Source organism: Crocuta crocuta, unplaced genomic scaffold (assembly GCF_008692635.1).
Source record: "Crocuta crocuta isolate KB4526 unplaced genomic scaffold, BGI_CrCroc_1.0 scaffold31, whole genome shotgun sequence".
In the NCBI taxonomy this organism is placed as follows: domain Eukaryota; kingdom Metazoa; phylum Chordata; class Mammalia; order Carnivora; family Hyaenidae; genus Crocuta; species Crocuta crocuta.
In genome coordinates, this window is record NW_027528362.1 from 12,732,186 (window position 1) to 12,760,029 (window position 27,844).

General features: G+C 51.4%; 1 protein-coding gene across 1 annotated transcript in view; it reads left to right on the top strand.

Annotated features, from left to right (window-relative positions):
• Positions 1-27,844, top strand: part of COL4A2 (collagen type IV alpha 2 chain) — a 162,884-nt gene that overhangs the window by 22,057 nt on the left and 112,983 nt on the right. Inside the window, exon 3 of the mRNA XM_077754005.1 lies at positions 23,303-23,383. Coding sequence (XP_077610131.1) covers positions 23,303-23,383 — 81 coding nt within the window. The remainder of the gene's footprint in view (positions 1-23,302; positions 23,384-27,844) is intronic.

Genomic DNA, 27,844 nt, shown 5'->3' on the forward strand with positions numbered 1-27,844 from the left:
TGGCCCTGCTCCTCCGAATTAAAGACCTCCTGTTGCGTGCTTCTGCTAAGACCAATTAGTTTCCCAAAGAGCAATTAAGGAGAGTTTTCTACCAACCACTGGCAGCGGGATTGCCCGTCTTGACCTATTTTGGCTGACTGGCTCCTCTCCGCAGAGTTTGGTAATCAGGCTATTAGGGTGTTTGCTCAGAGTCTTCCCCGCCTGCATTCCTCCGTGGGGTGTCTCATATCTTCTTAACTTCCGCATAAAATAGCTACTCATCAAATGCTATTTAAATATCCCTGGGCATTCAGATTCTCTTGGGGTCTGTAATAGTCTTTGCTTTCCACAGAGCTTTTTACAAAAGAAAATGGGCTGATACTAGTTACTTAAACCATCTTCCAAAGGTTAGCTTGCACATTTTACACTGGACCTAAAATACACCAGTAAAACCAGGTGATAATGCCGGGCCACGGCAGAGTAAGCGATGGGGATATGGGATGTGTCTACCCACTACCTTCATGATGGTTTTTCTGTAGCAACCTTCCATCTTGCTCAGGTCAGAGATCTCCATGCTGTTGAAAAGAGGGAGAGCTACCATTTTCCCTGCTGTGTCAATAGCGGTCAGGAGCACTCCCAGCTGGAGCCATGAAGCCCTCTGCTGGGCTCAGCTGCCTTGACCCACGGAGCCCATGCCTGACCCTCCTTCATCCACCCTGACCGCCACGGTGGGAGACGGGGGTAGGAACACACACAGGCACGCACACACACACACACACACACACACACACACACACACACTCCCAACCACGGAGCCAAGTTTCTGAGACCAGGGCAGTGGGAAGTTTGAAGCAGTATTCCAGAAACCTGTTCAAAACCAACAGAAGGTAGTATCTCATCGTTATTCTCACAATATGTGGATTTCCTGATTACTTATGAGGTCAAGCACGATTTGTGTACATGTGTTGGCCCTTTGCATATTCTCTCCTGTTACCTGTTGGTTTCGGTCTCGTGCCCACTTTTCTCTGCATGCCCCTGTTCATAATGACTTGAGAACTCTTTATCTATTGTAAACACAAGCCTCCGTTTGGTTACATGTGTTAAAAATACTTTGTTCCACTCAGTGGCTCAAGTTTTCTCTCTCTTAATGATATCCTTTGATGAGCTGATGACTTAAATGTAGATGCAATCCAACTTACTCATCTTTTTTATGGTTCGTGCTTTCCCAAATTCATTCGTTAATTCTGAAAGTTTACTTAACGGAGGACCATGGGGGAGAAGAAGGGGAAATAGAGGGGGAGAGGGAGGGAGGCAAACCATGAGAGACTCTTGAATGCCGAGAACAAACTGAGGGCTGATGGGGGTGGGGGGAAGGGGAAGGGGGGGATGGGCATGGAAGAGGGTACCTGTGGAGATGAGCACTGGATATTATATGGAAACTAACTTGACAATAAACTATTTTTTAGAAACTAAAATAAAATACCTCTAAAAAGAATAAAAAAATAAAAGTTTACTATAGATTCTTTCAGGTTTTTCGATAAATGCAATCATTTTATCTTCAAAAGATGGCTTTACGTTTCCCTTTTGGGTCCAGATGCCTTTTACTTCTTTTTTTTCATGCCTTATCCTACTGTCTAGAATACATTAGTAATATTAAACCAGGAAATGCTTATCAGCATGTTATGTACCCTTCACCAGTAGGCTTCGAAATGGAAGTTAGAACACACACACAAGCTATTTTCAGAACCCAAGCTCACCTTCCAAATTGCATGATCCCCCAAATAGCTTTCTGGACCATCTTCCAATAGAAAGTGCGATTGGAAACCATATTCCAAGCACTCCTCATCTGTAACGAGGCTTAGAACAGAGAGTCAAACACAGAGAATAAACCAGGAACGAAGTGGTAATGGCATCCACACAACGAATGCTGTACAACAGATGTGACAGCCCCCTTTACACAGCCTTCCTCATGTGACGTGCTCCCTCTCCCCACCTCCCATCAGAGTCTGAATGTCGACTGTGGCATGTTGAACGTCAGTCGCGTTCCTGAGAAGGCACACACTGGCAGACAGAAGGCAAGGGAAGGGTGGGCTCACGGGAATACGGATCTATAGTCTTCTAGGATGTTCACCTGTAGTAGAAGAATTGATTTCTATGTTTATAGCATATTTTGCTGTCCTTGAGAGTCAGGTTTTGAAAGGTGGGCAATGAGTCCTTCCGGGATTGCCTGGGTCCCTGCATGCCTGGCCTGGAACACGCAGTGTCCTCAGAGGTATATCTGTTCCCATAATGGTGGATTCCGCTGTTGGGCTCAGCTGAAGCTCTTCACAATGTAAACACAGTGATATTTCCAGAAGCCCAGATTCCAGTGGTAGCTGTGTGAGTCCTATCGCTGATCCCGTCACAGCAAGAGGGTGGATGTCAGAGGAATCACACCTGGCGGGTCCTCACAGGGGCCAACCAGGCAATGCCAGAGAAAGTATGTGGTCCGCCCACCACCCTGAGAAAATATCCCAAGACCAGCTGTGCCCCAGCCTCTGCTCTGATTTATGACCTCGGGGTGTGGCCATTCAGTGGTCCCTGGTGGCTATAATCTGGAGAGATATCTATATGGCAGCCCTCAATGTCATTCCGCCCTGGCCCCATCTCCAGGCAGAAGTGGACTTCACGTCATCACAGAAATACAGCTGTTTACGCTTTGTTAATAAAATCCTCTCTATGCCCGGGAAGCCCTAAGGATTCTCCGCTCCCTCTTGCAGCCCCAAGGTCCTGGAACCTGGTGTCCATCCCATGTCCAGCCTGCTTGGCTAAGCCCAGCCCCTTCCGCGCTGTGTGAGGGGACAGTCATGAGCCTCCTCACTCCCTGCAGTAAGGTGTGCATCCTTGTACCCGCACACTTGCCGGGAACCTCCCCCACCTGCCTCTTGACTAACTCTCTTCCTGGAGGACAATGTTTGGAAGCACAATTCTTCTCCAGATGCTTCCTAACTTCTCTCGGGGAGCGTATGGCTGAGGTATCCCAGACCCAACGTGCCCTCTGGTCTCCTGAGTCCAGGGAGGCGGGCCGCACCCTGGAGCCCTGTTTGGCCATTCCAGTAGGGCACTGCCTCATCCCCAGAACACCTGCTCCCATGGGAGCATCGGAGCGCTCCTTCTCACCGTCCAGTCATACTCTTCAAAGTGAAGGCCCAGCACATAACTCCAAGGCCCAGGGCACCCTGCTCCCAGATAGCCTTGCATTCGCAGCTCTTCCAAAGTGGAAGAGCTTCTCCCCCTCCCCTAGAGCTGCTCCCAACCACCGATGACCCTTCTGCACCTGAGTGTCACCCTCCTCACAGCCATGCCATCACCTGCCCTTTGAGGCCTCACTCATGGTACTTGCCAAGTTTTTCCACGGAGACGTAGTCTCTCCCATGCCTGACTTCCTTCGCCAGCTTTCTCTTCTTCTGTCACGGCCCTTCCACAGTCACGTCTGCTTGGCCCTACAGCCGTAGCGACCAATGGTAAGAGCTGATGTCCTTGAGGCCTTGCACACATTCCCTCCAGGCACCTTCATGGTAACGACTAACTCTGGCTCTAACTAACCCCGTGAGGGAAGAACTAATAATCCTCATTTTACAGACGAGGAACCCGAGGTCCAGAAAGTTAGGTGAGTGGTGTGGTCAAGCCCCACACCAGCAGCCCCGACACTCTGCCTCACCCCTATCACGCATCTGACCTCCCAGTTACAGTGTCAGCTTTCAGAGTGGGGATGTGGCCTAGGCGTGTGGCCCCAAAGTGCCCACTCCACTGTCTGAACCTGGAGCTGGGTGATAAATGCATAGTTTCTCGTTTTGGAGCTTGGCTGTGAGGTCAATCAGGAGCCATCATTTCTGACTTTGACATTCAACGAGAGTGACCTAGCTTTTGAAGGACTTCTTAGCTAGTTAGTTAGTTAGTTGTTTTCTTGGCAAGCACGAACACCAGACATTGCCTGCATTTAGCCCTTGATGGGGATTAATCCAGGTGCGGGTCTGGATGTACTTGCATAGTGTCCAGATGATTCTGTTCCAAAGCCTTCTTTAGACCACAAAATAATGATGTGTGTAAGTGAGTAAGTCCATGGCCACGTTCTGTGGAGGGTTTCCACACACATCTCAAGTCCGAGTGGAACCCAGATTTTGCACTCCGTTCGCAGGTTGAGGAGCACTACGTCTCCTTCACACTCATCACGGCCACGGCACACTCGTTAGACATGTTTATTCACTAAACAGGTTTATTCTTTGCAGTACAGGTTTATAACTGGGGAAACCTGGAAAACACTTCTGTGCATCATCTCGTGGTGGCAATAGGGAAGGTCACGGCACATCTCATGAGAACAAATATTACGCAGCCAACATAGAATAAACACTTTTGTCTAGGAAGAGCTTTAGGTAGTGTGGGGAAATGTTTAATGTTAAGGGAAAATATGGGTGCAGAATTTTACATCAAATATAGTCTGAATTGTGTAGAAAGAAGTATAAGAGAAGAGGGAAGGAGCGCCTGGGGGGCCCAGTCGGTTGAGCGCCTGACTTCAGCTCAGGTCATAATCTCACTGCTTGTGGGTTTGAGCCCCGCCTCAGACACTGTGCTGACAGCTCAGAGCCTGAAGCCTGCTTCAGATTCTGTGTCTGCCTCTCTCTCTGCCCCTCTCATGCTCATGCTCTGTCTCTCTCCATTTCTCAATAATAAGTAAATGTTAAAAATTAAAAAGAAAGAGAGAGAGAGAGAAGGGAGATTGGTGCAGGCCAGTCTTTGCCCAGCGCTGGCCCTTAGCATTCCCCCGGGCTGGATGAGCACTGTGCGGCCCTCGAGCCCACTCCTCAGCTGAGGCAGAGGAAGCTAGTGGGGCTGGGACCCCCGCTTCCAGAGATCTGGACCATCCACCTCTCTGTCCCTTGCCTTGCACCCACTTAAATCATTCACTGCAAAAGTAAGCATGTTATTAACTCCTGTTGACAAGGCAATGCATCCCAGTCCAACTCACACTGTCACTCAGTTACATCCAAGCTACCCTTCTACCTAGAGCTGATACACATGGCAATAAAATGAGAAAAGTTCACATCTGTGTGTATTCTAACATTGATAAACAACAAAAAACATTTTATTTTTATTATTTTTTTGTGGGTCTCTCAGCTAGCCCAAATTATTTTCTCCACGATTCTGTCACACTGGTATAAAGAATTAAACATTGGCCATTTCCTCTTTTCCTGGAAAATATTCTAATGACCCCCTTTGATAACATGTCTGATTGTCTGTCTCAAGCATAACTGATCTTTTATGAACACGCAGCGAATTTTAATGCCGCCACACTTGTTGAGGATAATGGCACTATTCACGAAAACAGATGAATTTTGGGGAAAAGTGAGGAGTGGATCTCAAGATGAAGCTGAACAGTAGGTTTTATAGGATCCTTAAAATAAAACGCATTTTGAGGGCTGCAGAGGCAGCTGGGTTGGTCTCCCGCCTCCTGGGTCCGGGCCCAGGGCCTTGTTTCAGATCTAACCATAGGCGGCCACATGGGCCCTGTTTTGTCAGAGTTAAACGCACACTTGATCCCTTTAGGAGAAAATGGGTCCCGTGTCACATGTATCAGGCTTTGCTGGGGGAATACACGAGGGGCGAGGCCTGTTTGCTGGGGGAATAGCAGTGGGGGGAGGGGGTGTTGGCTGGGGGAATACGCCTGGCGGGGCCTGGTGTCCCCTGCAGCATCATACCTGCAATCAGCTTGTCCATGAGCTTCCTTCCCGAGGATGCTTGAACATTCTGTACACAGAGCCTGGGCCATGAACACCTTCCTAAACCTCAGAGTCTCAGCACAGGCAGCTTTGGAGGCCTCACATGAGAGTGGTTTATGTCCTGCTCCCCCTGAGCCGTCACAGGGAAAGTGTTCCCCTGGGGCTGTGAGCTGGCTTCTCAGAAGGCCACCCCCCAGATGACAGCATGTGCCCAGGCTCCTGTACAGGTTACAGCACAAGCTCCCAGATGCGCTGAGTCTGGGGCTAGCAGTGACCTTCCAGGGGGCCCGGGAGAAATGAGGGGGGACAGGAGGAAACAGACCAGAGCCGTACGTGTCTCTCTATGACATATGCTGGGTGCCATACATCTAGGACTATAACATACGCTCCCTGCACATGCGTATTCAAGTTTCTGACGCGGTGACAATGCAGCCCCAGAGCTTCTGATTCTGTAGATCTGGAGTGGGGCATGGGTGCCGTGAGGCTGATGATTGGAAACCCTTGGTCTGGTGCAAAAGACGCTGTGCCCTGTGATTTGGAATCATAAAAATAACATTTAAAACAGGGTGTCCCAACCAGAAAGAGCCAGTGAGGGCCCACAGCTGGTGAGGGGAGCCAAGCGCGCCAGACAGGCCCGGCCACTGGCCCCGAGCCAAGAGGACAGAAGGCGGGAGACCAAGGAAAGGAACAGATGTGGAAATAGATCACAGTCGGGAGGGAACCCCGTTTACAGCAAGTCAGAGAGGTTCACCTTGGAATGCTCCTCGCACAGTCTAGAGTCATGCCTGGTGCTCCTGAAGGCACGGGCACTGACCTCCTGCATCGAGCCTCACGCTACGGGCCCTAAAGCTCCCACTCCCTGTGGCTGACCACTGTGGCCCTCGGACACCGACACTGGTGTGTGCTCATGGGAATTTGAAATGCTCATGTTCCAGAAGGTTCCAGAAAGTTCTTGTGCTTTACCGTGTGTTCCTGTGCCCCTAAGACATTTTTCAGGACAGCTTAGGATAAAGCAAACACTTTAACTGTTAAAAATAAAGCATTGGTATTCATGAAGATTAAAGGTGGCCTACTCGTCGAAAAAATGCTTTGAAAAGTAAACAGCATGATACCAACCACTGGGAGTGACAATTCTTGCTGCTTTGCTGTTGAATGAGGCTGGTGACATTCTTTTACGGTACTGTAGAACCACAAGCAAAACGTTTCCCAAAGGGGCCATCTACCCCTCTAAGGGCTTTTATTGCTAAATTATATCCCAAGCTGATTTTTAAGTTAGCTCTATCCATAAATGCTTATTGAATCATCTTTTTATAAGCATTTCATGGTCTATCAACACTTCACTAGTTGATTCTAATAATTGGAGAAAGAGAATCTTCCATAATTTATGGGAGGAGAGCTCTTCAGGCAGTGAGAGCCAGACAGCTAGTCCACGGGAAGAGCTCATGCTGAAAATCTCAGGAAGGCACCGATGGGCACCTGTTACCGTGAGCTGGGAAAGAGGGCGGAAATGAAATGGAGAGCAAATGGGGTATGTGTGTGCGTGTGTGCGCACGTGCGCGTGTGAGACAGACGCACAGGATAAATTACAAAGGGCAGGGCTGCCGAGATGAGATGCTGATACTCTAAGACCAGGGAAAGGATGTGGGAAGGGTTGTGTGAGTCGGTAAAACGCTTCCCCTGGGAGACCGAAGCCTTCCAAGGAGCCCTGCTTGGCGCCCTGGCATCCCAGGCGATGAGAACAACAGGCCTCTGCTGACAAGCTAAACCTGGGACCCCAGGGATCGCTTATCTGAATGATTGGGGGGGAAAAGTGCTGAGTAGCCAAGGAAATACACGCCCTTTCCAGCCTGGAGAGCAGTGATGTGCTTCCCGCAACTGCTAGCCTGACTTTCGCCAGAGGAAGAAAGCCTCGTATCCACTGTCCCCTGAAGACAAGAGCTAAGAAAACATCTGGCACCCACACCCCACACCCCCCCCCCACGACCCAGNCAGCCAAGAGGTACCAGGCCCCTGTGCTCTGGCTGGGAGGTCATGTGCGTTCGGTGAAAAGTTAGGGTTTTTTGTTTGGGGCTTCGTTGTGTTGTTTTAAATATCTGCAGGACAGTTTCTGGAAGAGTGCGTGCCCCATAAAAGGAAGAAAACAGTGTCTGGCTTCTAAGCAGTGACTTGTGGCACTTACGAGTCTTGCACAAGCTGCCACCAGGGACTGTGACGTGTCCTCGCTGGACACCGTTGGTGAAGGCAGTAGGACCACTGCTCTCCGACCTTTTCCCCCATTACTGTCTTGTGAGCGTACGTGGGGCTCAAAGAAAGTCCAGTTACTGGTTTTAAGTGGGTCAGAGAGTCAGGACGTTTTTCCCCTACTTTTATGCAGAGAGAATCATTGTTTATAGAAAAAGAGGACCAAATTCAGTCATTGAAAGAGGGTGCCAGGGAGGCAGCACGTTACCGTGACGACGAGCATGACGAGGTTTCCTGGAGTAGGAGGGAATTAAAATGCATGCAGATGCTCTGGGGCTCTGCACACTGGTGTTTAGTCACAGGGGGTTATCTAAGGTCCCTGTAGCGCCCCGTGTTCTCCTGAGAAATGCAAGTAGAATGGAGGTTGTCACACATCCAAAGCCTGGCTGGGTCAGTCTTACCTTCTTTAGCTACCCCAGACCCTGCGTGTAGAGGTGGTGCTGGCTCTCAGTCTCCACCAGCACCACATCCTCTTGATTTATAAGCCTGAGACTTCTATAAAAATATTGTTGGGGTGGCTGGGTGGCTCAATCAGTTGAGCGCCTGCCTTTAGCTCAGGTCATAATCTCACAGTTCATGAGTTTGAGCCCCGAGTTGGGCTCTGTGCTGACGGTGCTTCAAGTTCTGCGTCTCCCTCTATCTCTGCCCCACTCATGCTCTCACTCTCTCTCAAAAAATAAATAAACATTTATAAGTAAGTCAAATATAGTCAAAAGTTGGTCTTCAGTAAAAAGAGGCTGGAATACCCTAGAATGAATCATCTTGTCCATCTTTCCCAGTTCTAGAAGTTTGATATTTGGGCGTGGCATGATAACAAATAGTAGCCTAGGTGGAAGGAAACATCACTGAGGCCCATGGAGTGGGCTGCCTTGGATCACACAGCTGGGCTGCCCAAAGTAGGGATGGTCTGTAGCATCTCACAGCATTCCAGAAACTGCACGATCACATCTGATGAGGTTATATAAGCTAATAATACATCGGAGTTCTTTGCTTTTGTCGGAACTCTACTGCCCCGGTCTAGAGCACTGGCACTATTTACACGGATTGGAACGGGGTCCATCTGGCTTGAGGGTGGGTGAAAAGGGACGTGGAGCATAAATGGCCTCCATGACTGAGAGTCTGAGAATCTCTGGCCTAGCCGTAGCCCAGGGCCACGGCGGCCTAGCCTGAAGATGTGATTCCGCACAGCCACAGATCAACCCACAGTCTGCATACAAGATGACTTCTGAATCTAGCAAATCAACCCTTTCCAAAGACTCCCCATTCTAAAGAATGGAAGAAAAGCAGTAAAGAGGAGGGAGAAGACACGGGGCCATGGTAACGTGAAAGGAAAATATTCGCTGCCGTGACTCTTCCAGTGGAAGTTCAGGTGTGGCCCCTCCCACCGGCCCTAATTTTGGCACAATGTCTCTACTCCTTGGGCAGCATCTTCTGAAAGGTGGGCCTGCGAGCCCAGGGGCCCAAAGGTCCAGTCCTACAAGCCAGTTCTGGGAAAGAGCAGAGCCCTCCTTTAATTCATGAGGATATTTTAAGGCACAGAGAATTGTCAATGGGCAGAGAATATTTAAAGTGTGTCAGCGCCACCGTATCCTTGACCGGTCAGTGGTCTCACGGCAAACCCAGCTTCTGCGGCTCCAGCCTGGCGGGTGTACACACAGCCCTCCATCATCGCCAGGCCTTTCTCCTGCTGTTTTCTGCTCAGTGACCTCAGGGGCACCACTGGCTGGGACTTCAAAGGGCCGCATCCCATCCTGCATCTGAGACGTTTCTGGGCTGCTCCCAGGGAGAGGAAGATTGTCTATTAAGGGCAAAGATTTGGTGCGCTGGTGGGAGGAAGTGCCGCCGTTCACGTCAGGCCTGACTGTTTATGGGATGTAAGGGAGCCGGAGCCCCTGGCAGCCTCTCGTCCCGGGGGTGGCGTGCCCGCTGAAAGGAAGCTCTGAATCACGACAGACTTGGCAAAGACCCGTGGCTGGTCTACCACATGTGTGTCTGTCGGGCGGGGAGCCATGGTGAGGACCGCCTTAGGATGAAACCCCCACTGAATGGTGCCCACGCTGTGCCCTCTCTGCTCGCACTTTGTCTACACCCTGCGCTCTGTGCTCCCACCCCGAAGCTCCGTGTCGGCTGCTTCTCCCCACTTTCCTGTCTGTGGTCAGGAAATCCGTCTGCCAAGGGTCCAGTCCCTGTGCAGGTGAGCAAGGGATAGACTCCAAAGGACGTCAGGATACGTGGACAGTCCACACCGCACGTAGAAAGGACTGAAACCATGCTTTAAATCAGTCAGGCAGGTTCATTTAAACAGTGCAGATGAGCAATCAGGATTCAAGTTAAAAACACAGTAACGTAGGTAAGAATTATTTCCCATTTGTCCCCCTCCTTCCCAGGTCATCTTATTCTCGCAGGTACTGTGTTGCTGAGTATCTACTATGGAGACGAGGAGTCTGCACACTCTCTCAAGGGTGGGGGCCTGCCCGGTCACCCCAGACACCCGGTACCTGCATGAGCACCAGGTGGCAGGCTCCCAAAGACGTGCCCTAGGAGGCATCTTGGGGGAGTGTCTGTCTACTGATAAAACAACTCAGTAGTTCACTGTCCACATAGCACACCGAGCGTTAGATGGAGTCAGCAGAATGCCCATCTTCACCAGGCCAGGCAGATCGCCGCCGTGGCGATTCCTTTCTTTTGCTCTGGAGGTGTTTGTACTTTATCAGTCTCTCCTGGCTTCCAGGTCCGTCTCACGGCCACAGTCCTGACATTTCCTGGCCTTTGTTGTGCTGTGGCACAGATTCTGTTTTGCAAGGACAGGAGCATAATAAAAGCGGATATGAAAGAAGGGCCAGATGACATCACAGAAAGTGTTTGAGGAAGTCCACTCTTTTGAATGTTTACAGTCTCAGCATGTTTGTAATATGATAAGAGCACTTTTGATACATTGGGGGAATTACAAGCCTTGTTGCTCAGACAGTATTCATGAATTTTTATCTTGGGCTTATGGTGACGGAAAGAGAATAGGAGGTCTTGGCTTGAGTCCCGAGTGACCTTGGCTCATTGGTTGACCTTGGGCACCACATTCAGCATAGTTGAGATGCTTAAATTGTACCTCTGCCAGCCAGTCATTGAATTAAAAAAAAAAAAAAAAGAATTCCATTATTAAAGAGGAATTGGCATACTAAATTTTCCCTCCCAAAATCTTAACTCAGAGAAATTGGTACACATGGAAGCATCACCTTCCCGAGGTTAATTCCACAGCTCTATATAGATTCAGGCTTGTGTGTGTGNGAATTGGCATACTAAATTTTCCCTCCCAAAATCTTAACTCAGAGAAATTGGTAGCACATGGAAGCATCACCTTCCCGAGGTTAATTCCACAGCTCTATATAGATTCAGGCTTGTGTGTGTCTCCTGAGTGAAAACCCTAGAAGGATCTCACTGACTGCACAGACAATCTTCCCGAACAACGAGGATGTTGTCACTTGCTGTATTACTGGATCTGAACCATCAGGGAGGGGAGGCTGGCATCTTTTTCCTCTGGGTGAAACAAAAGGTCAAGAACGTGAGTAGCAAACCCTTCCTGCCTTGTGCCGAGCACGGTGGCTAAGCTCCTCCCACGAGCTCATCTGCTTTCTTCCGGAAACCCCGAGAGGAAGGGATGGTGGATTCTACTAGGTTTGCAAAATGAGGAAACCAGTGGAAATATGGGATGGGGTGACTCACAGGCCACAGCGCAGGGGTGCCAGTCTGCAGCCCAAGTTTCTCCCTCCAAACATGACGCCCTGGAGAGCAACTCTGGGTAGTGCCAGGGCATATGTGCACACCCGAGTGAAGCCCAGGAAACCGCAGCTCCTCTGAGGCCCGGGAAGACCCTGTGCTCTTGCAGACGCTCCAGATGCAGGATAAAAAGCAGCCTAAACTATCCTCATCCGCCAGTATAGAGATTTACAGAACTGGCCCCTGATCCTAAGTGTGCATGCCGATTCTGAAACCTAGTGCAGGGGAATTAGTATTTGGTCAAACCTGGTCTGACCCTAGTGCCGGGGAATTAGTATTTGGTAGGTCAGTATTGCAGTTGCGGCCGTACGTGGTCTCTGAGTGTGCAGCCCGGAAGCCAAGACTGAAATGTGCAGTGGCCTACTGAGATGCACAGAGAGGCTTGGGCTTGGAAGCCCAAGCCCAGCGGGTATCCCAGCGGATTAATATCCACACGGATGATCCACACACAGATAAGTGAGTGCTCAGATTCTAGACAGAGCTGCTGGCCCCAGACTACATTTCTGCCATGACTGAGACTAGACCCTCTTCCCGTGCAATGAGGAAACCGCTAAGCACACAGCAAGGGAATCCTAAGTCACTGCTGATGTGCAAAGGCATACACAGATACCTTCTGAAAGCTGCCCGGCTGGATTAACTTGGCCGGGTGTGTACAAGAGAAAGAGCCAAGCAGAGCTGCAGAAATTCTCCCCTAGAAGCCCAGGCCAGCAAGTACATAAAACTGGCTACGGTTTTCATGTGGATGCTCCGCTGGCCCCAGAGCCACCGTGATTTGACTCAGATTGATGTCAGGTCTGCAGAGATTAAGCTCCTCTGCTCCAGACTCGAGCCTGCCCAGGCAGACTGCTGCTGTTCCTCGTGTGCCAGCACAAACCAGCAGCTGCCCTGCCTGGACCAGTCCTTACCAAACCCACACAGAAATCTCATTGTATCACAAAAGAGCACTGCTAAGTCTCTTTCATTCTCTTCTTCTTGGAGATTCCCCCCCAAATTTAGCATGAGGGGAGGGTTTTAGATAAAAACTCAACTGGGCATACATTTCTGAAACAAATAGCTTCAGGAGATGTAGCCACTCCATCTCTCAAGAACAATGTTAAATATTCACTTTTGATTCCTAGGCCAGCGCTACCAGCATACACGTCTTTATTCATTGCCAGACAATACCAAGAACTGACATGCTGGATAGATAAATAGAACGTAGTGTAGGTCATGTGTGAGGTAATGCACACACCAAAGGGTGTCTTGGGCCATCTCCAGCTAGATGAGCAAGGCACACACGGTTCATATTAGAGGACGCTTATTCTAAGGCGAGCAAGAGAAGCTTTGCCGCGTGTGCAGCGTACGGATCCTGGTTCCCGGCTACAATCAAACAAGAGTTGAAAGGTCCCCATGAGTTGGTTTCCTCAACACTGAGAACTGTACCCCTAGGCTATAAAAAATGACTGAATGACAGTAGCCTTCATCAGAAGCAGTCTTTAACGTGGCCGACTTCTTCTTTATTGGGTGAGAACATCGACAGTGGACTGAGTAGCGAGCAAGAGGGTGTGGAAGTACGTCTGCTTCACTGCAAATGCATTTTCTCTAACTCTGATCCGCCGATAAATGATCGCGGATCAACGGGAGAACCCAGTCAGCCTAGGATGCAAGCCACGTTGGTTGGTGCTCAGTGCTACGCAGGGCATGTGGTGTGCACGCCAAGTGACAGCATAGCTAGAGGCTAAATACATGAACGGTGAACACAGCAAGCTGTCGAAGAGTTTAACTCTGTACGCGACGTCCAAGTGTGGCCTTCTCTCCCCGGGCTCGGTGGGTCCACGCCCCTCCCCCAAACCACCTGTTGTGTCTTCTTCCCAATGTTAGCCATGTGGCTCTTATTCTCTACAGCTTAGCGGTCTTACCACTTCTTTCCATACCCTTCTGTCAAATTACTGCGTTTACTGCTCTTTAAGATGAAGCCTGTAATTCCTGTAGCATTTCTTTACTCATCAGGATTTTACATGCCTGCTCAACTGTGCTATTATTTTTACTGAGATTAGGACTAATTTTATTAGTACCCTGTTACAAAGTCACGCAGGCGTTGAGGGGTCTGCCTCTAAACACTGTTCTTTCCCAAACCATCTTGTTGGTGTGGCATGTGACTTTGCAGAATGTAAAGATTTTCCAGAAACAGCCACACATTGAGTTTTAGCAGAAACACCCATACTTGAAACAGAATGAGTAGGGACGTGATGTGAAATCAACACAGGTTTGACTTTGCTGTTCCCGAGGGTGAGTGGCTGTTGTGCTTGAGTGTTTGAGCGGGTCTCAGCTCTGCGGATGGGAAGACGAGGCAGGAGGGAGAACATTCCAGGCCGAAGGCACAGCGTGTACTAAGGTGCGTTCCCTGAGGAGGATGGGACCCAGAGGTGTTACATTCAATGCATTTAAAATCCTTCACATTCCACCAGCGTGGGAAAATATTTCATGAAGCCCTCGATTGGAGTTGAAACAGGAGACCTTGACAACCCTGGACGAGGGGGCGGGAAGGAAGGCCATGCACGCTGGCAGGTGTCGGGGGACGCGAGACTTGCGGGTCCGCAGAAGCAGTGAGGTGCAGGGGCCACAGGAGGCGCAGACACAGAGTATGCTGTGCCTTGTAAACAGAGCCTGGGGTGGGCTCCAGAGGACTAAAGCCAGGACATAAGCACCTTGCCAGGTGCTTGACCTGAGTTTGTGTCCTCCCCAAATTCATGTTGAAATTCTAACCCGGAAGGTGATGTGACTGGAGGGTGGGCCCTTGGAAGGGGATTAGGTCAAGGGGGTGAAACCCCCACGACGGGACCAGTGCCCTTATATGGAGGCCCACAGAGCTCTCTGGCCCCCCCTCTGCCGCACGTGAGGACCTTGCAAGAAGGTGCTGTCTGTAAATGAGGTGCAGCCCTCGCCGGACACCGAATCCACTGTTTCCCTGATCCTGGACTTCCAACCTCTAGCACTGTGAGAAGTAGGTCTCTGCTGTTCATAAACCATTAGGTCTATGATACTTTGTGATAGCAGCCCCAGCGGCCAAATCTCCAGACACTAGTGATGGATAAAAGCCTAAACGGCGACATCAACATTAAGGATGAAGAGGCGGAAGGAGTGGAGGGAGGGTGCCTTCCAGAACTTGCTCTTTTGACAGACCCACCAAAGATGTCCAATCAATAGTCAGGATGACTCCAGATAGAAACATCTGGTATCTGATCTCATTCCGCCCGCGTGTGTACCTGCGCGCTAGGGTCCGCCAGCCCCAGCAAGGTGGCTGGCGTGTGTCCTGGCTTACAGGTGATGTGCCCTGAAGAGCCTGGGCAGTCGGCGAGCAACCACTGACCCGGGAGAGCCCCCACCCGGGTCCTGCGCCAGCACACGGGTCAGCCAGGCGGCGCCCTGGCCTTCGCCAGCCTGGGTCTGTGGCCAAGGAGAGAGAGAGGGACAGGGAAGGAGGCACCTGTGTGGAGAGCTCAACGGGCTGTTCCACATGCTTGAAAAGAAAAAGAACTCATTCTCATTTGATGCTTGGGAGACGGTATTTCATTTGTAACTCAAGTCGTAGGGAAGCCCCGGCAGAAAGAGGTTCAAAATCAGCCTTTGGAGTCCAGTGAATAAGCTCGAGTTCAAAATAAATTCATAAATGTATCTAAGTTGCTAGAAGAATAAATCTTCAGACGTCTTAGAAGCTGAGACCACGGCAGCTGTAGGTGCCACGGGAGGCAGCGGACGGGGTGGGAAGAGCCAACGATTCCAGGAAGTCCGTTGCAGTTGGAGGTAAAAAGGACCGGAACTCAGGTGGTCTAGGCATTGGGCGAGGGGGGAGCACCTGAAATGGAGGCAGTTTGTACTTGGGCAGGAATCTTTTGTGCTTCAGGCCGGAAATTACCTGCATTTCCAGGCGTCCTTGCTTGGCGCTGTGCCTTCTGAGGACTCCGCTGACCGCTGGCCCCCAGCCTCTGTGGTCACCCGCTCGTGCCTGCCTGCATCCTGACGACAGCCGCACACCCATGTCCCTGGGCCCTCGCTGTCTAGGTGACTCAAGATGAGGCAGCTCCCAGTCTCCACCCAGCACCTAATAAGGCCTCCTGGCTGAAGGCCAGCTGGCTCCCCGGAAAGGATGCGGCGGAGGAAGAGGGGGGGATGCTTCTGGAGACAGCCCGTGACACCTGCACTCAGAGCAGCACATTGTCAAGTGTCCCCTGCGCGTGCCTGGGCCCCCGGGAGGCACCCTGCCCTCCTGGCTGGGGAGGACGCACAGGAGGGCTCTGCTTGTGGCCCCGGGAGCGGGGGAGGGTCCCCGGCCACGCCCACCGGCTCCCCGCTCAGCCAGGAAACCCGCCTGTCCCCACCTGCAGGCAGGCCCACCCACACGCTGAGATCATTCCTAGCCTTGGGCAACGGGTTTCTAAGGAAGCATTGGCTCATGCAACCTGGGCTGGGCGCGAGCCCTCCTTCCTGGGTCCAGGGCCCCGTGCCAGGGAGCCAGGCCTGCGCCTGCGAGCGTGGACCGGTGTTCTGGAAGGTGCAGGAGACCTCACGGACGCGTCGCTGAACCCCCAGCCGGCCTGGGGCTCGGCCATTATTGTCCCCGTTCTGTGCAGGGCGTGCTGGAGTTCAGCAACGTCAGGCCCCTGCCCCGGGCCACGTCGCCGAGTCTTCTGGGCGGCCTCATCCCGGCCTCCCCGGGGCCCCTCATCCACGCGCCTCCTGCCGTCAGGCCGCCCGTAGGGGTGGTAAGCGTGGTGATGCAACCCAGGGAGGCGCCCGGCCTCCGCCTTGGGCCTCCTGCCCGCCCCCTGTGCCCCCAGCAGCCCGCCCGTCCTGCCAGATTCCTGCCTCGGGGCCCTTCTGGCCACCCGGGCTCGGCGCCCCAGCCCCGGCGCGGCGTCGGGGTGAGGCTGCCCCGGGCCACCTTGTCAGTAGCCACTCTGTTTGGAAAACACCCCTAGGCGTCCAGCTGCAGGACAAGAAGGAGGCACTAGTACGTAAAGTCACGTGGCTCGTGGCCGCTGACTCGGGGAGGCCTCCCGGGAGCGTCTGCCGGGCGGGTGAGCCAGCAGGGGTGACGCTGGCCTGCAGGTCACCTGGCGCGGCGGCGGCCAAGACCGTCACCCGCAGAGACCCGCTCACGGCCTGTCCTGTGGACTCTCCTGGCCCTTCTGGCTCTGTTCCCAGCACAGCGCCCTCCCCGCCCCCTCCATCCCCGAGCCCCCAGCCCCTGCGGGCAGGCCTGGTCGGGAACCTGCCGGAGTCCTTGTCTTTGCGTGGGCCACACTTCCGCCCCGCCCGACCTGATGACAGTCCGCAGTGGCACGTGTATCCTGGGTGCCCTTGCAATGCTTTCAACAAGGGAAACTGAATGGGCCGCGTTTCCCGCCCGGTTTACAGGGAGGAAGGACTTTGTTCTGTGCGGAGTGGCCGTGGCCCGCGTTTCCTCTGCCATATGCTTTGTCTCGCTAATACCATGTTGGAATTATTTCCTTAATTTCTAAAGCTGCATGTGCGGAAATGGCTTATATTTCCTGTTTTGATAAACTAATAGAATTTTACTGGGAACCTTGTTCCCAAGTTGGCTTTCTTCTTTGTTTTTGGCCTCTTTTTTTGGACTAAAAGGATAATTCTATAAAGTCAAAGCTGACCAGACTTGTGGCAAAAACAAAGACTTGTATAGATTTTTTTTTTTTACCTTAAATATGAAAAAGGACTACTTTTTTTGCAGTCAGGAATGTCTGTCTTCTGTGTCTGTTAGACTGGGCTATTCAGTATCCCCCCTGCACAGGAAGCCTGGGTTCGATGCTGGGGGCAATCCGGCGGTAGAATATCTGTAAATTCCCTACAGAGACTTGCTCTTTTTGGCTGGAGGTATCTTGGCTGAGAAAGACTTTCTTGGACAAGAAGTTTCTTGGAACATGCGGAGGACAAAATATTCTTTGTTTGAGGACAAATGAGTTTTGTTCTAGGGTCTTCATATAAATTTGGTTAATACTCATTTCTTATGTGCGATTCGAGAGCAATGCCCCACATTTTTTCCTCTTTCATTTGTAAATATTGTATCGACTTTAAACAATACTCACGTCTGCAGAAACCTGGGTCCATGTCCATGGATTTGGTCCCTTCATATACATGGATCGTTCACACTGGTGGTTACAGAAATAGCTCGTCCTGAAGAGTCCAGATCTTTTGTGTGTTTTATTTCCTGGCATTCAAGTTGTTATTTAAACCTATTTTTAAATGTCCTAAATATGAGAACAAATCTGCCACTGGGAGAAGTGAGAAAAGCCATTTTCTCGAAGTTTCGAAGGAGGCCACTCCTCAGGCACGTCCGAAGGAATGTGTCTGTTGGGCCCCGGGAGGTAAGGAAAGCCTTTCCTCTCTGCCTGATGCTATGTGATACCCAGGGAAGGCAGAAAGATTCTCCACTCCCCAGATGCGAGTAGATTGCTCAAATAAGAGGCAAGGCCAGCCTCACGTGGGACCAGATGTCCCCTTAATCTTGCAGCTGCGTCTACACATACCTACTCCGACGAGACTGGGTTCCATTTATAGATGGCACAGCAGTCTCTGTTGGCAGCTCAAGGCAAGAAGTTCTCTGCCTGAACCTCATAGATGCCGGACTCAGGAAGCTAGACCTCTGTTCTCCCAGAGACAAAAGACCCCCCCAAGGAATGTGTCATGCACCGAGGGGGATTTGGATGTGCCCAGGATGAACTGAATGTCCATGCAAAGGCACATATTTTCAAATCTGCCTAAATGGAATGATGCCAAGATTCAGATAAGGTTCTGAAGAAAAGAATTCCTGTATAAAAAGCTGACCAAAAAAAAAAAAAAAATCTCTTGCTCAAAAGTCTCCCCGTTGCCCCTAGAAACAGTGTCTGTTGCGTTCCACTTGAGTGGAATATCCAAGGTTTCTAGAAAATTTATCTATGCCTTTACAGTGCCAGTTGGCTCTTACGCAATCCGGGTCAGTCTTAATTCCTAGAATTTCTAGTTAGTGCAACAATGCTGCCAGCAGTTCAGGGCAGGGCAAAATTCAGAAGAGAAGATTTTAACAGGATGTTCTGAGTAAGGAAATGAGAACTGAACATTTTTTGTGGCACCGTGATTGGTGAGAAGCTCAGCCACTGAGTCCTGAGTGCCCAGAGCCTCCCTGAACGAGCTGCAGGTGGCTGGGGTCAGAGGGAGTCTGGGGGACGGCACTCTTCTAGAACTACAGGCCCGAGTCCACTTTGGGCACGGAAGGCATGGAACCCGTGGGGAATATACTTCCTTCTCCGCTGAAGGAGGTGGCTTTGCAGGAGGCCAGTGCAACGTGCCTGCGTAGAGAGCATGTTAGAAAGTGGGTCCCGATGCAGGAAATCTGAGGGGGGAGCCTGCATTCCTGAGTAGTGCCCAGGTGACACGGGCGATGCGTCCATGCCCTGCGCCGGGGGTGCCCAGGGTCCAGAATAGGACAGCAGCGTTCCAAGCGCAGACTAATCACATCTTAGATGTTATGTGTAACGCAGGAGGGGGGAGCCCCAGCAACCTATCAGCCCCCTTCCCATACCCCTGCCCCACCCACCCTGTGAGGTGGGCCCAGTACAGCCCCAGGGAAAGGGCCCGACGAGGCTAGGCCTCTCCATGAGCTGACCCAGCCTCTCTGACTCTTCCTTCCACAGATACTTGCCATAATTTAAAGTATGCAGGTTCCCTTGCTTGTTCACCGAATTTTCTTGTCAGCTGGTGCACATTGTCTACACCCCACTGCCCAGCACTGTGCTTGGCCCAAAGTAAGCATTCGGTGAAGAACAAGGGAAGGAACGAATGAGTGAATTTAAAGTGTCTCCAGGCCCCCTCCTACGGCCATGTTTGCGAGGAACTGGGGAGGCAGGAGCTCGCTCACTGCTGCAGTTGAGGGAGAGTCTTTCCTGGACCCCTCCCAGCCAGAAGCGCATGGCGTGGGCCCCTGCATGGTTCCGGAGCCCGTGAGGGAGCGGTTCCTGTGTGAGGGCGAGGACACGTGAATGCGTGCGTGTCAGATTCAGGCATTCTCAAGGGCGTGGAGGCCCTTCCCAGCATGCGTGGGTCTTCCCCACAATTGGTCCCATCGCGAGTCCCGCTCCGCCCTGGGATGAAGGACATCCAGACAAGCTCCGTTGACTGGTGTGGCGTGCTTCGTGACAGTGGACACTTTGCACACCCGAGCAGCATCTCCTCCATGCACGTCGAGACGGCATGTTCAGTTATAGGCATGGCTGCAGGAGACCGTAAGGAGGGAGGGTAGGGGGCAGGAAGATTGCTCTACAGAGTGGAGCCCATGGGAATTCAGACTTGACATGAGAACTCACCTGATGCTCCCCTAGAACCTTGGAGCCACAGATGGAAAGCATGCCCTCCTAGGAACACCGAGGTTGAAAGCCTAGACCCAGGCCAACCTGTCATCTTCAAGGGTGGTGGGCGGACTCTTGAGTTGGGTATGTGGTGGGAAACTGGCCATCTTTACCAGGGAGGTGACGAGAAGGATCGTGGTTTGTCTCTGAGTTGCAGTGAGCAGTTGAATCAAGGGGGGGAGCCAAGGGCTCGGAGCATGGCCGGCTGCTGGGGGGAGCCCTTAGTGCTCCTCCATTCAGGGACACAGACAGGGACCCACACAGCAGTTCACAGACTCTTCATGCAGGGTCCTCAGGAGGGCATTCGTATCTGAGAATGTTCCAGAGCCCACAGCTCATCAGGGAATACCGAGGCTCAGGTCTGAGACTTGTTTAGTCTCTAAGAGATGTCTGGAACTCACCCTCTGCCCTAATAAATACTGTGCTCATCCTGGAGTCTGACATTCCAACTCATGGTGCTCAGAGCTCTTAGGTCCCGGGATTCATAAGGATTCCTCTTAGGATGTGCAAGATGCAAGGTGCCCATGGGAAAATACACTCACACACCCCACACCACATCACTCACACACACACATCACATCACACAGACAGGCACACAGGGCTGGAATCTCCATGATGGGAATTGGCTGTGGCTTGTACGAGGCCACCTGCCTCCCGATGACCTATTCCTCACCTCCTGAGACACGGTATCTGAGCCATGGCACATGGCTGAGGAAGTGTCAGGATTGGGGGTGATCACACCTACAAATCCCAGCTCCAAGAGCAAAACAGCGCTATTGAATTTCAAGCAGATTATGAAGAATGCATTTCTATACTAAATCCCGTGTACATCCTAAGCCTAGGACAGAAAGTCTGTTAGATCCATTTAAAACCTTTAAAATCATTTCAACCATTGATTTATATCCAGGGATTTGGCAAGTGGCTTTAAAATCAAAATTAAAAATAGCCTCTGAAATACCAGTTGGAGAATGTGCGTTTATGCTTCACCCTTTAGACCGAGGAGTCCCTCTACCCCATCCAGACAACTGGCAAATGAGTTACTGTGTGAACCAGGGACACTGCCAAGCCACCTACTCGCGTCCCAGTCATACGTAATACAGAGTATAAATGTGGCGGCCCCTCTAAACGTCTCCCTTTGGCGTTCAGGGTAATCCATAAAACCGATGGCTTAGCATGGAGCCGGACTTGTAAAAGCCAAATATTCAAAATTGTGGGATTTTAAAATGAGCCCCACTATAGATAAACGTTGAAGCCATAAAAAAAATGGCAAATACCTAGAAACATATTTTGAAGGCCTGGAAGGATTTTAAATGTGTTTACTTTTATACTGTGAACTCAGGCTGTCTCAGAGGAAGATAACCAAGAGACCCAAAAGACTTCGAGGTGTTGGTTTGAGATTCTCAGATTTGTTTGAATTCTTCAGAGCAGTGACTGGTGCACCAGAGACTGAGGAGGTAAAGGGCCGTTGGAGGGACACAGGGTCCCTCTCGTAGAAAGTTGTTAGCCCAGGAAAGGAATTTGTCATGTCTACAGAAAGAACATTGAGTAGTTATTGTGATCTTAGGTAAACTCCGGCCAGATGGTTTGGAGTCAGAGTTCACTTGTGTGCCCGTCCGAGGCTGCATGTCCAGGAAGGCTGTCACAGACAAGCAGGTGTCACAGAGGTGGCCAGGCAATACCGTGTCCCTTTCCACATGAGCATCGGTACCAAGCCAAGAACGGGGAAGATTCCGGCTGATGTGCTGGCACAAGAAACAGACAGAAAGCTTAACAGGAGTTCCCAGGTGACCATCCTGTTTAGTCCCTAAGACCTAACTTAGAAGAAATGGAACAGATGTGGCAAAATGCACTTGTGCGTCAAGTTGGAATGGTCTGTTTTCTGGGGAGTGTTGCTTGCATGGTAAAGTCCGGCTCGGCACACACCGGAAGCCGACGGCATCCAGGGTCCCCAGAGTATCAGTGCCTGCCAGCCAGGGGGTCTGGCCCGGGGTGACGCGCCATCCTTTACCTGAAATACTGAGATCAAAGCCTGCAATCCCATTGGGATTGTCCAGGCCCAGAACCCCCTGACTTATTCACTGTCTTCACTGAGGTGCTCTATCTCGGCACCTGACAAAAAGTCTGCTTCATAAATCCTTGCAAAAGCCTCTTCCGTCCATCCCCTCCTCCCCCCTGCAGACCAACGTGTCTCACAGAGTGAAGGGACGGGGTGTCTCCTGCTGGTGCCACCGAGGACGTCCAGAACCTCAGTGGCGGAGGTGAGGGTTTGCACCACCTGACGGGCGCGTTTGTGAGGTCCTCCTCCCCGGGGGAAGCCCCTCTCCCTTCACTGCAGTGACGCCCGTGGTGTGTGATGGGGACCCAGCGTTGAACGTAGCGTGATCCTGCCCACCGTGAACAGCCCCTCCTCTGGGAGGCACCCCCCACATCTCCCAGAGAACAGGGCCGCCTCCTGTGTGCCTGGAGCGCCTCCTTCACTCTGAAGTACCTAACAGAGTGTCCTCACGGGCTCGCTTCACGTGGGTCCCTGCGCTCAGGGAGCGTTCTCCCTGACGTTGCAGACCCAGGACAAGTTCGGCATCTGGCAGTTATCACCTTTAAAAGGCGGTAGTGACCATAGAAGGCACAGCACCAAGAGGGACCCGAATGTAAATTCTGGAGTCTGGGCAACGACGACTCGTTGCCGTAGGCTCATGGATTGTGACAAACGTGCCTCTCTGCAGGGGAAGGTTGATAGTTGGGAGAATGCGATGCGTGGGGGGAAGGGAGTGGACAGGAAATCTCTGTACTTTTTGCTGTGGGCCTACACCTGCTCTAAAAATTGACGTCTCTTTGCTTGTTTTTATTTTTTTAAGTTTATTTATAATTAGAGAGTGTGGGGAGGTGAGGCAGAGAGAGAGAGAGAGAGAGAGAGAGAGAGAATCCCAAGCAGGCTCTCGTATGTCAGTGCAGAGCCAGACGTGGGGCTCGAGCTCATGGACTGTGAGATCACAGCCTGAGCTAAGACCAAGAGTCAGACGCTCAGTGGCCTGAGCCCCCCAGGCGCCCCAAAGTCTGTTTGTTCTGAATGAAGAGCTAGCGGCCGGGGCTGGACCCCCTCGCAGCAGATGGTGTTGTGACACCTGCTGGTAACGGATGGCATTGGGCTAATGTTTTCTTTGTGCTGTTTTTTTGCAGGGCGTGAAGAAGTTCGACGTGCCCTGTGGCGGCAGAGACTGTAGTGGAGGCTGCCAGTGCTTCCCCGAGAAAGGAGGGCGGGTAAGTCACAGCGTCGCCGCCAACCACTCTTCCTGACACTCATGCCTAAACCAAGCGCCTTCGGTCACCTGATTAAGGCACCTGCATGCTCTGCTGAGAAATTTAACCCAGGCGTGTTGTCCCACGCTGGGATAGGCAATAACATGGGGCAATGTCTGCTCGCTTTATACTACTCTCCAAACGGATTGAGAACACGGATAACTTCCTTCCACACCTTTTCTCTTGTCGGTTGTTACGGATTGTGTCTTATGCCTGTGAGATTATGCATAAACATGTATACTACGTGGAGCAAACGTGGCTCTGTCTACACCCCTCCCGGTATAAATATTCTCATGTTCTAGAGGACGCAAGCATCCTCCATGGAGAGTCAGTCTCTCTTTTAAAATTATTCTGCTCACTCCTGAACATCCTTCCTGTAGCGCATTTCATCAGGTAAGTCCAAGAAAAGAGGTCGCCCCGCACCAGAACCTGGAATGTGGACCGATATGGGTTCCTTACGTGCAGTCGAAGGGACCGGCTTTCCCAATGCCATTAAAGCAGATGTTGGGTCCTGGCATTACTGATTTTGAGAAGAGATTGTTTGTATTTATCTGTGTAGGCCCGTGTTCGCGTGGGGAGCATATTTCGTTTTGGGCCACAGTGTTTTGACGTTTCACACGTTGGGATCGCGTTTCCCCGTGGGGGCCCTGCTCGTGATCCTCTGCCAGGGGCCAGGGCCTGAGAGGTGGCTGGGACGCAGTGCCTGTGTTCCCGTCGCCACTGAATCGGCGCCCCTCGCTGGAGCTGGGCGGGGCCAGTTGGTGGCCGGCTGGGCGCTGCACCCTTCCTACCCGAGTCCCCTCCACTAGTCAAACATGTAAAATTTGTGACTGATAACGAACCTCTTTACAAACATGGAGGTCTCGGTAACGTGTGACCGACGAACCGTCGTTTCAGTGCTGCAGACCGCCGTGGAGGGGGCTTCCTGCCTCCCGCCCAGAGCTTCCGTCCCCACGTGCTGCGTCCTTTGTGAGTTATGGTCCTCAAGGCAGCTGTTGCTGCTGTTGACTTAGCCAAGTTTCCTCTGCTTGGAATGGGGATGTTGTTCTTTAAAAATCGTTCATCGAGGAACGCCTGGGTGGTTCAGTTGGTCAAGCATCCAACTCTTGATTCTGGCTCAGGTCATGATCTCACATGAGTTCATGGTTCGAGCCCCACGTCGGGCTCTGCACGGTCAGCATGGAGCCCGCTTGGGATTCTCGCTCTCCCTCTCTCTGTGTCCCTTTCAGGCTCTCACGTGCCTGCGCACTCTCTCTCACAGTAAATAAATAAACTGAAAAATAAAAGATTTGCTGATCAAAGATTACACATCAGCATTTAACAAGGTTTAAGCATTTTTTTAAATATATGGTAGCCATTGCATGAGATTTAAAATCCCCCTGGGTCCCTTGCTATTGATTCTCCCAGTGATGCTTCTGGAGCAGGGATGAGAATGCCTGATGCAGAGCTCTCCCTCCCCAGGGCCTGGCCTGGCCTGGCCGTATATGGGCAAGAGGAAGATGCATTAATGGTTTACAGATATCTGTGGGACTCGCCTGTGTAAGAGGGAATTCAGCTCCAGAGAGACTCTGCATTCTTCTCCATGTGATCAGCCAAACAGAACCCAAACAGAGCAGAGATTACAGGGTCTATTCCTTTTCACCTTTTATGATTGTTTAATGCAGAACCAATATAGTGACATCTCCCATAGCAGTTTTATACGGATTTTGTTCTTCAGCAAAGATAGTTCATTCTGATAATTTTTTTTAACCCAAGGATCGTTAACATACAGTGCCCTGTTAGTTTCGGGTGTTGGGTATAATGATTCAACAATTCTATGTATTCCTCTGCGCTCATCAAGATAGCATGCTCTTAATCTCCTTTATCTGTCTCTCTCCCCCACCCCCACCCACTTCTCTGCCGACCACCAGCTTGTTCTCTGTACTTAAGTGTCTGGTTTTTTTGTTTGTCTCTTTTTTTCTTTGTTTGCTCGTTTGTTTTGTTTCTTAAATTCCACATGAGTGAGATCATATGGCGTTTGTTTTTCTCCAGCTGACTTACTTCACTTAGCATTGTATTTTATTTTACTGTGTAGTTATGGACTCTTAGGGAATTCCAGACATCTTCTCAGAGCGGTTCTGAGGATGGAGATTTCTAAGGGTCCCTAGGTCTCTCTAAGTCAGTCAGCTTGCACTGAGAGCTTTTGATTTCCCATCAGCCCTCATCCACAACATAGCCCGACACTATGGCTATCCGTGGCCAAGTAGATAATTGACACATTCTGGTTAATGCGAGTAATTCAGAACCCCGCACAGGTTTGACTTGCCTCTAATTCGTCAGACAGGTTATGCTAAAATTAAGGTGGCATACAGCAGTTGTTCAAGAGACAGAGGCGTGTGGTAGCCACTTGGGGGCCTGGCCTGTGGGACCCACCACGTGTAGCGTGCAGGCTCTGCTTGCCCCCCTTTGCACCGCCCAGCGCTCCCGCCGCAGTGGGCCCCACAGACACAGGCTGGGTTGTCTCAGCAGTCGGCTCCAGGCCCGCCCTGGGGACCCACGTGTCCCCCTGGGTATTAGCCAACGAGAGGATAGAAAGGCTGATGCTAAATGGTAAGAAAAAAACTACGAAGGAGAGAGAAATGATACCATTTACCGTGTTCTGCGGGCTGAGCCCGTATTAGTGGAGATACCCGTTGTCGGGGCACTTTCGTCCACCTCATTAACGCGCTCGTTAAGGGGCAACACCCACTCCAGTTCCAGAAGCCTGGTGTACGCGCACTAAATATTTGCTAATTAACAAATTTACCCAGATGTGTTCCTGGAGACGCCAGGGCTATTTCTGCCCTATTCTTGGATTGATAATATTTTTTAAAAGTAACGTAATGCATAAAAATAGCAGCTGGACGGAGTCTGCTGTGAGAGAGCTGAGTGCATACTTCGCCCTTTCCCACAGCCCCCCCAGGGTCCCTTGCCGTGTATTTTCCCCACGGTGCTTCTGGAGCAGGGATGACAATGCCTTGCCGCAGAGCCCTCTGCTCCCGAGGCCCTGGGCAGCCCGGCCTTATATGGGCACGGGGTAGAGTTCACTCGCTCCTCGCCATGGTGACAGCCGCCATCAGAAGCCGCCTGTTACTGGATAACTTTTGGACTCTGAGCAGAAATCACAAATGTGCCGTGGATGCTGATTCCAAATGAATTCTCACATTACCGAATGAATAGGTTCCGTGTAAAGCGTGTGCAGCCTGCTTCCCCAGCCCTGGCTGGTGGGCGGTGGGTCGGCGCAGGGAGCAGGCCGTTTCTCGCAGGCAGAGCCGGCCAGCCCCGTGGGTAAACCGTCCCGGCAGCAGCCGGGGTGTCCGCCGTCCACGCGCTCTGCACCCCCCGGTCAGAGCTGGGAGGTGCGGACGGGTGCGCTAGGCCCTGGGCCCTAGTTCACACGACAGGGAAGGAGCACGTGACGTTGGGGGGGGGGATGCCCTGCCTCAGTGCGGTCCAGAGCGCAAGTCAAGTCTTCAGGCTTCAAGGGGCGATCTCTCATGCCCGTCTTCCTGTTGCCAGATGGTACCCTACACGGAGGAGATTCTCCGCGGTTGGGAGGGAAGGACACGGGCCAAATGAGGGGGCCCTGGCCCTCTCCCCTCACGATAGGGTGCTCCGGCCATATCTCCACCCTTCCCTTCAGTGGTTCAGTGAGCGAAACCGAACTTCAAGGAAAGAACTGGTACTTTTTTTAAAAGAGAGTGAGAGCAGAGGAGGGACAGAGAGAGAGAGAGAATCCCAAGCAGGCTCTGTGCTGTCAGGACACAGCCTGAGCCGAGATCAAGAATCAGATGCTTTACCGACTGAGCCACCCAGGTATCCCCAAATGAATCGATAATTTTTTGCTGTTTGGGGGTGTCTATTTAAAATAAACTATTGGTCACCTGGGTGGCTCAGTCGGTTGAGCGTCCAACATCAGCTCAGGTCGTGATCTCAGGGGTCATGAGTTCGAGCCCTGCATCGGGCTCTGTGCTGTCAGTGCAGAGCCTGCTTGGGATTCTCTCTCTCCCTCTGTCTCTCTGCCCCTCCCCAGCTCATGTTCTCTCTCTCTCTCTTCCTCCCTCCCTCTCTCTCTCAAAAATAAATAAACATTAAAAAAATAAAATAAAATAAACAATTGTGTATATAATTAAATTTAAAGGACTAATTAAAAGGTATAAGTCCTACCTCACCAATATCGCACAGGGCAATGGGCATGATGGAAGTCGGATAACTAACTTCTCCGAGTTCTCTGCCGCTGACGGCCCTATGGTCGCCATTACAGAGCTGTCCAGCCCCCTCACCTGTCTTTAGTTGCCTTACTCTTTCTTTCTTCATATATTTTATATTTTTCTTTTCTCTGTGGGGGGTGGAAGTCCATTGGATGGAAAGCATTAGAGTTCATTTCTGTTGCAGAACTTCTGT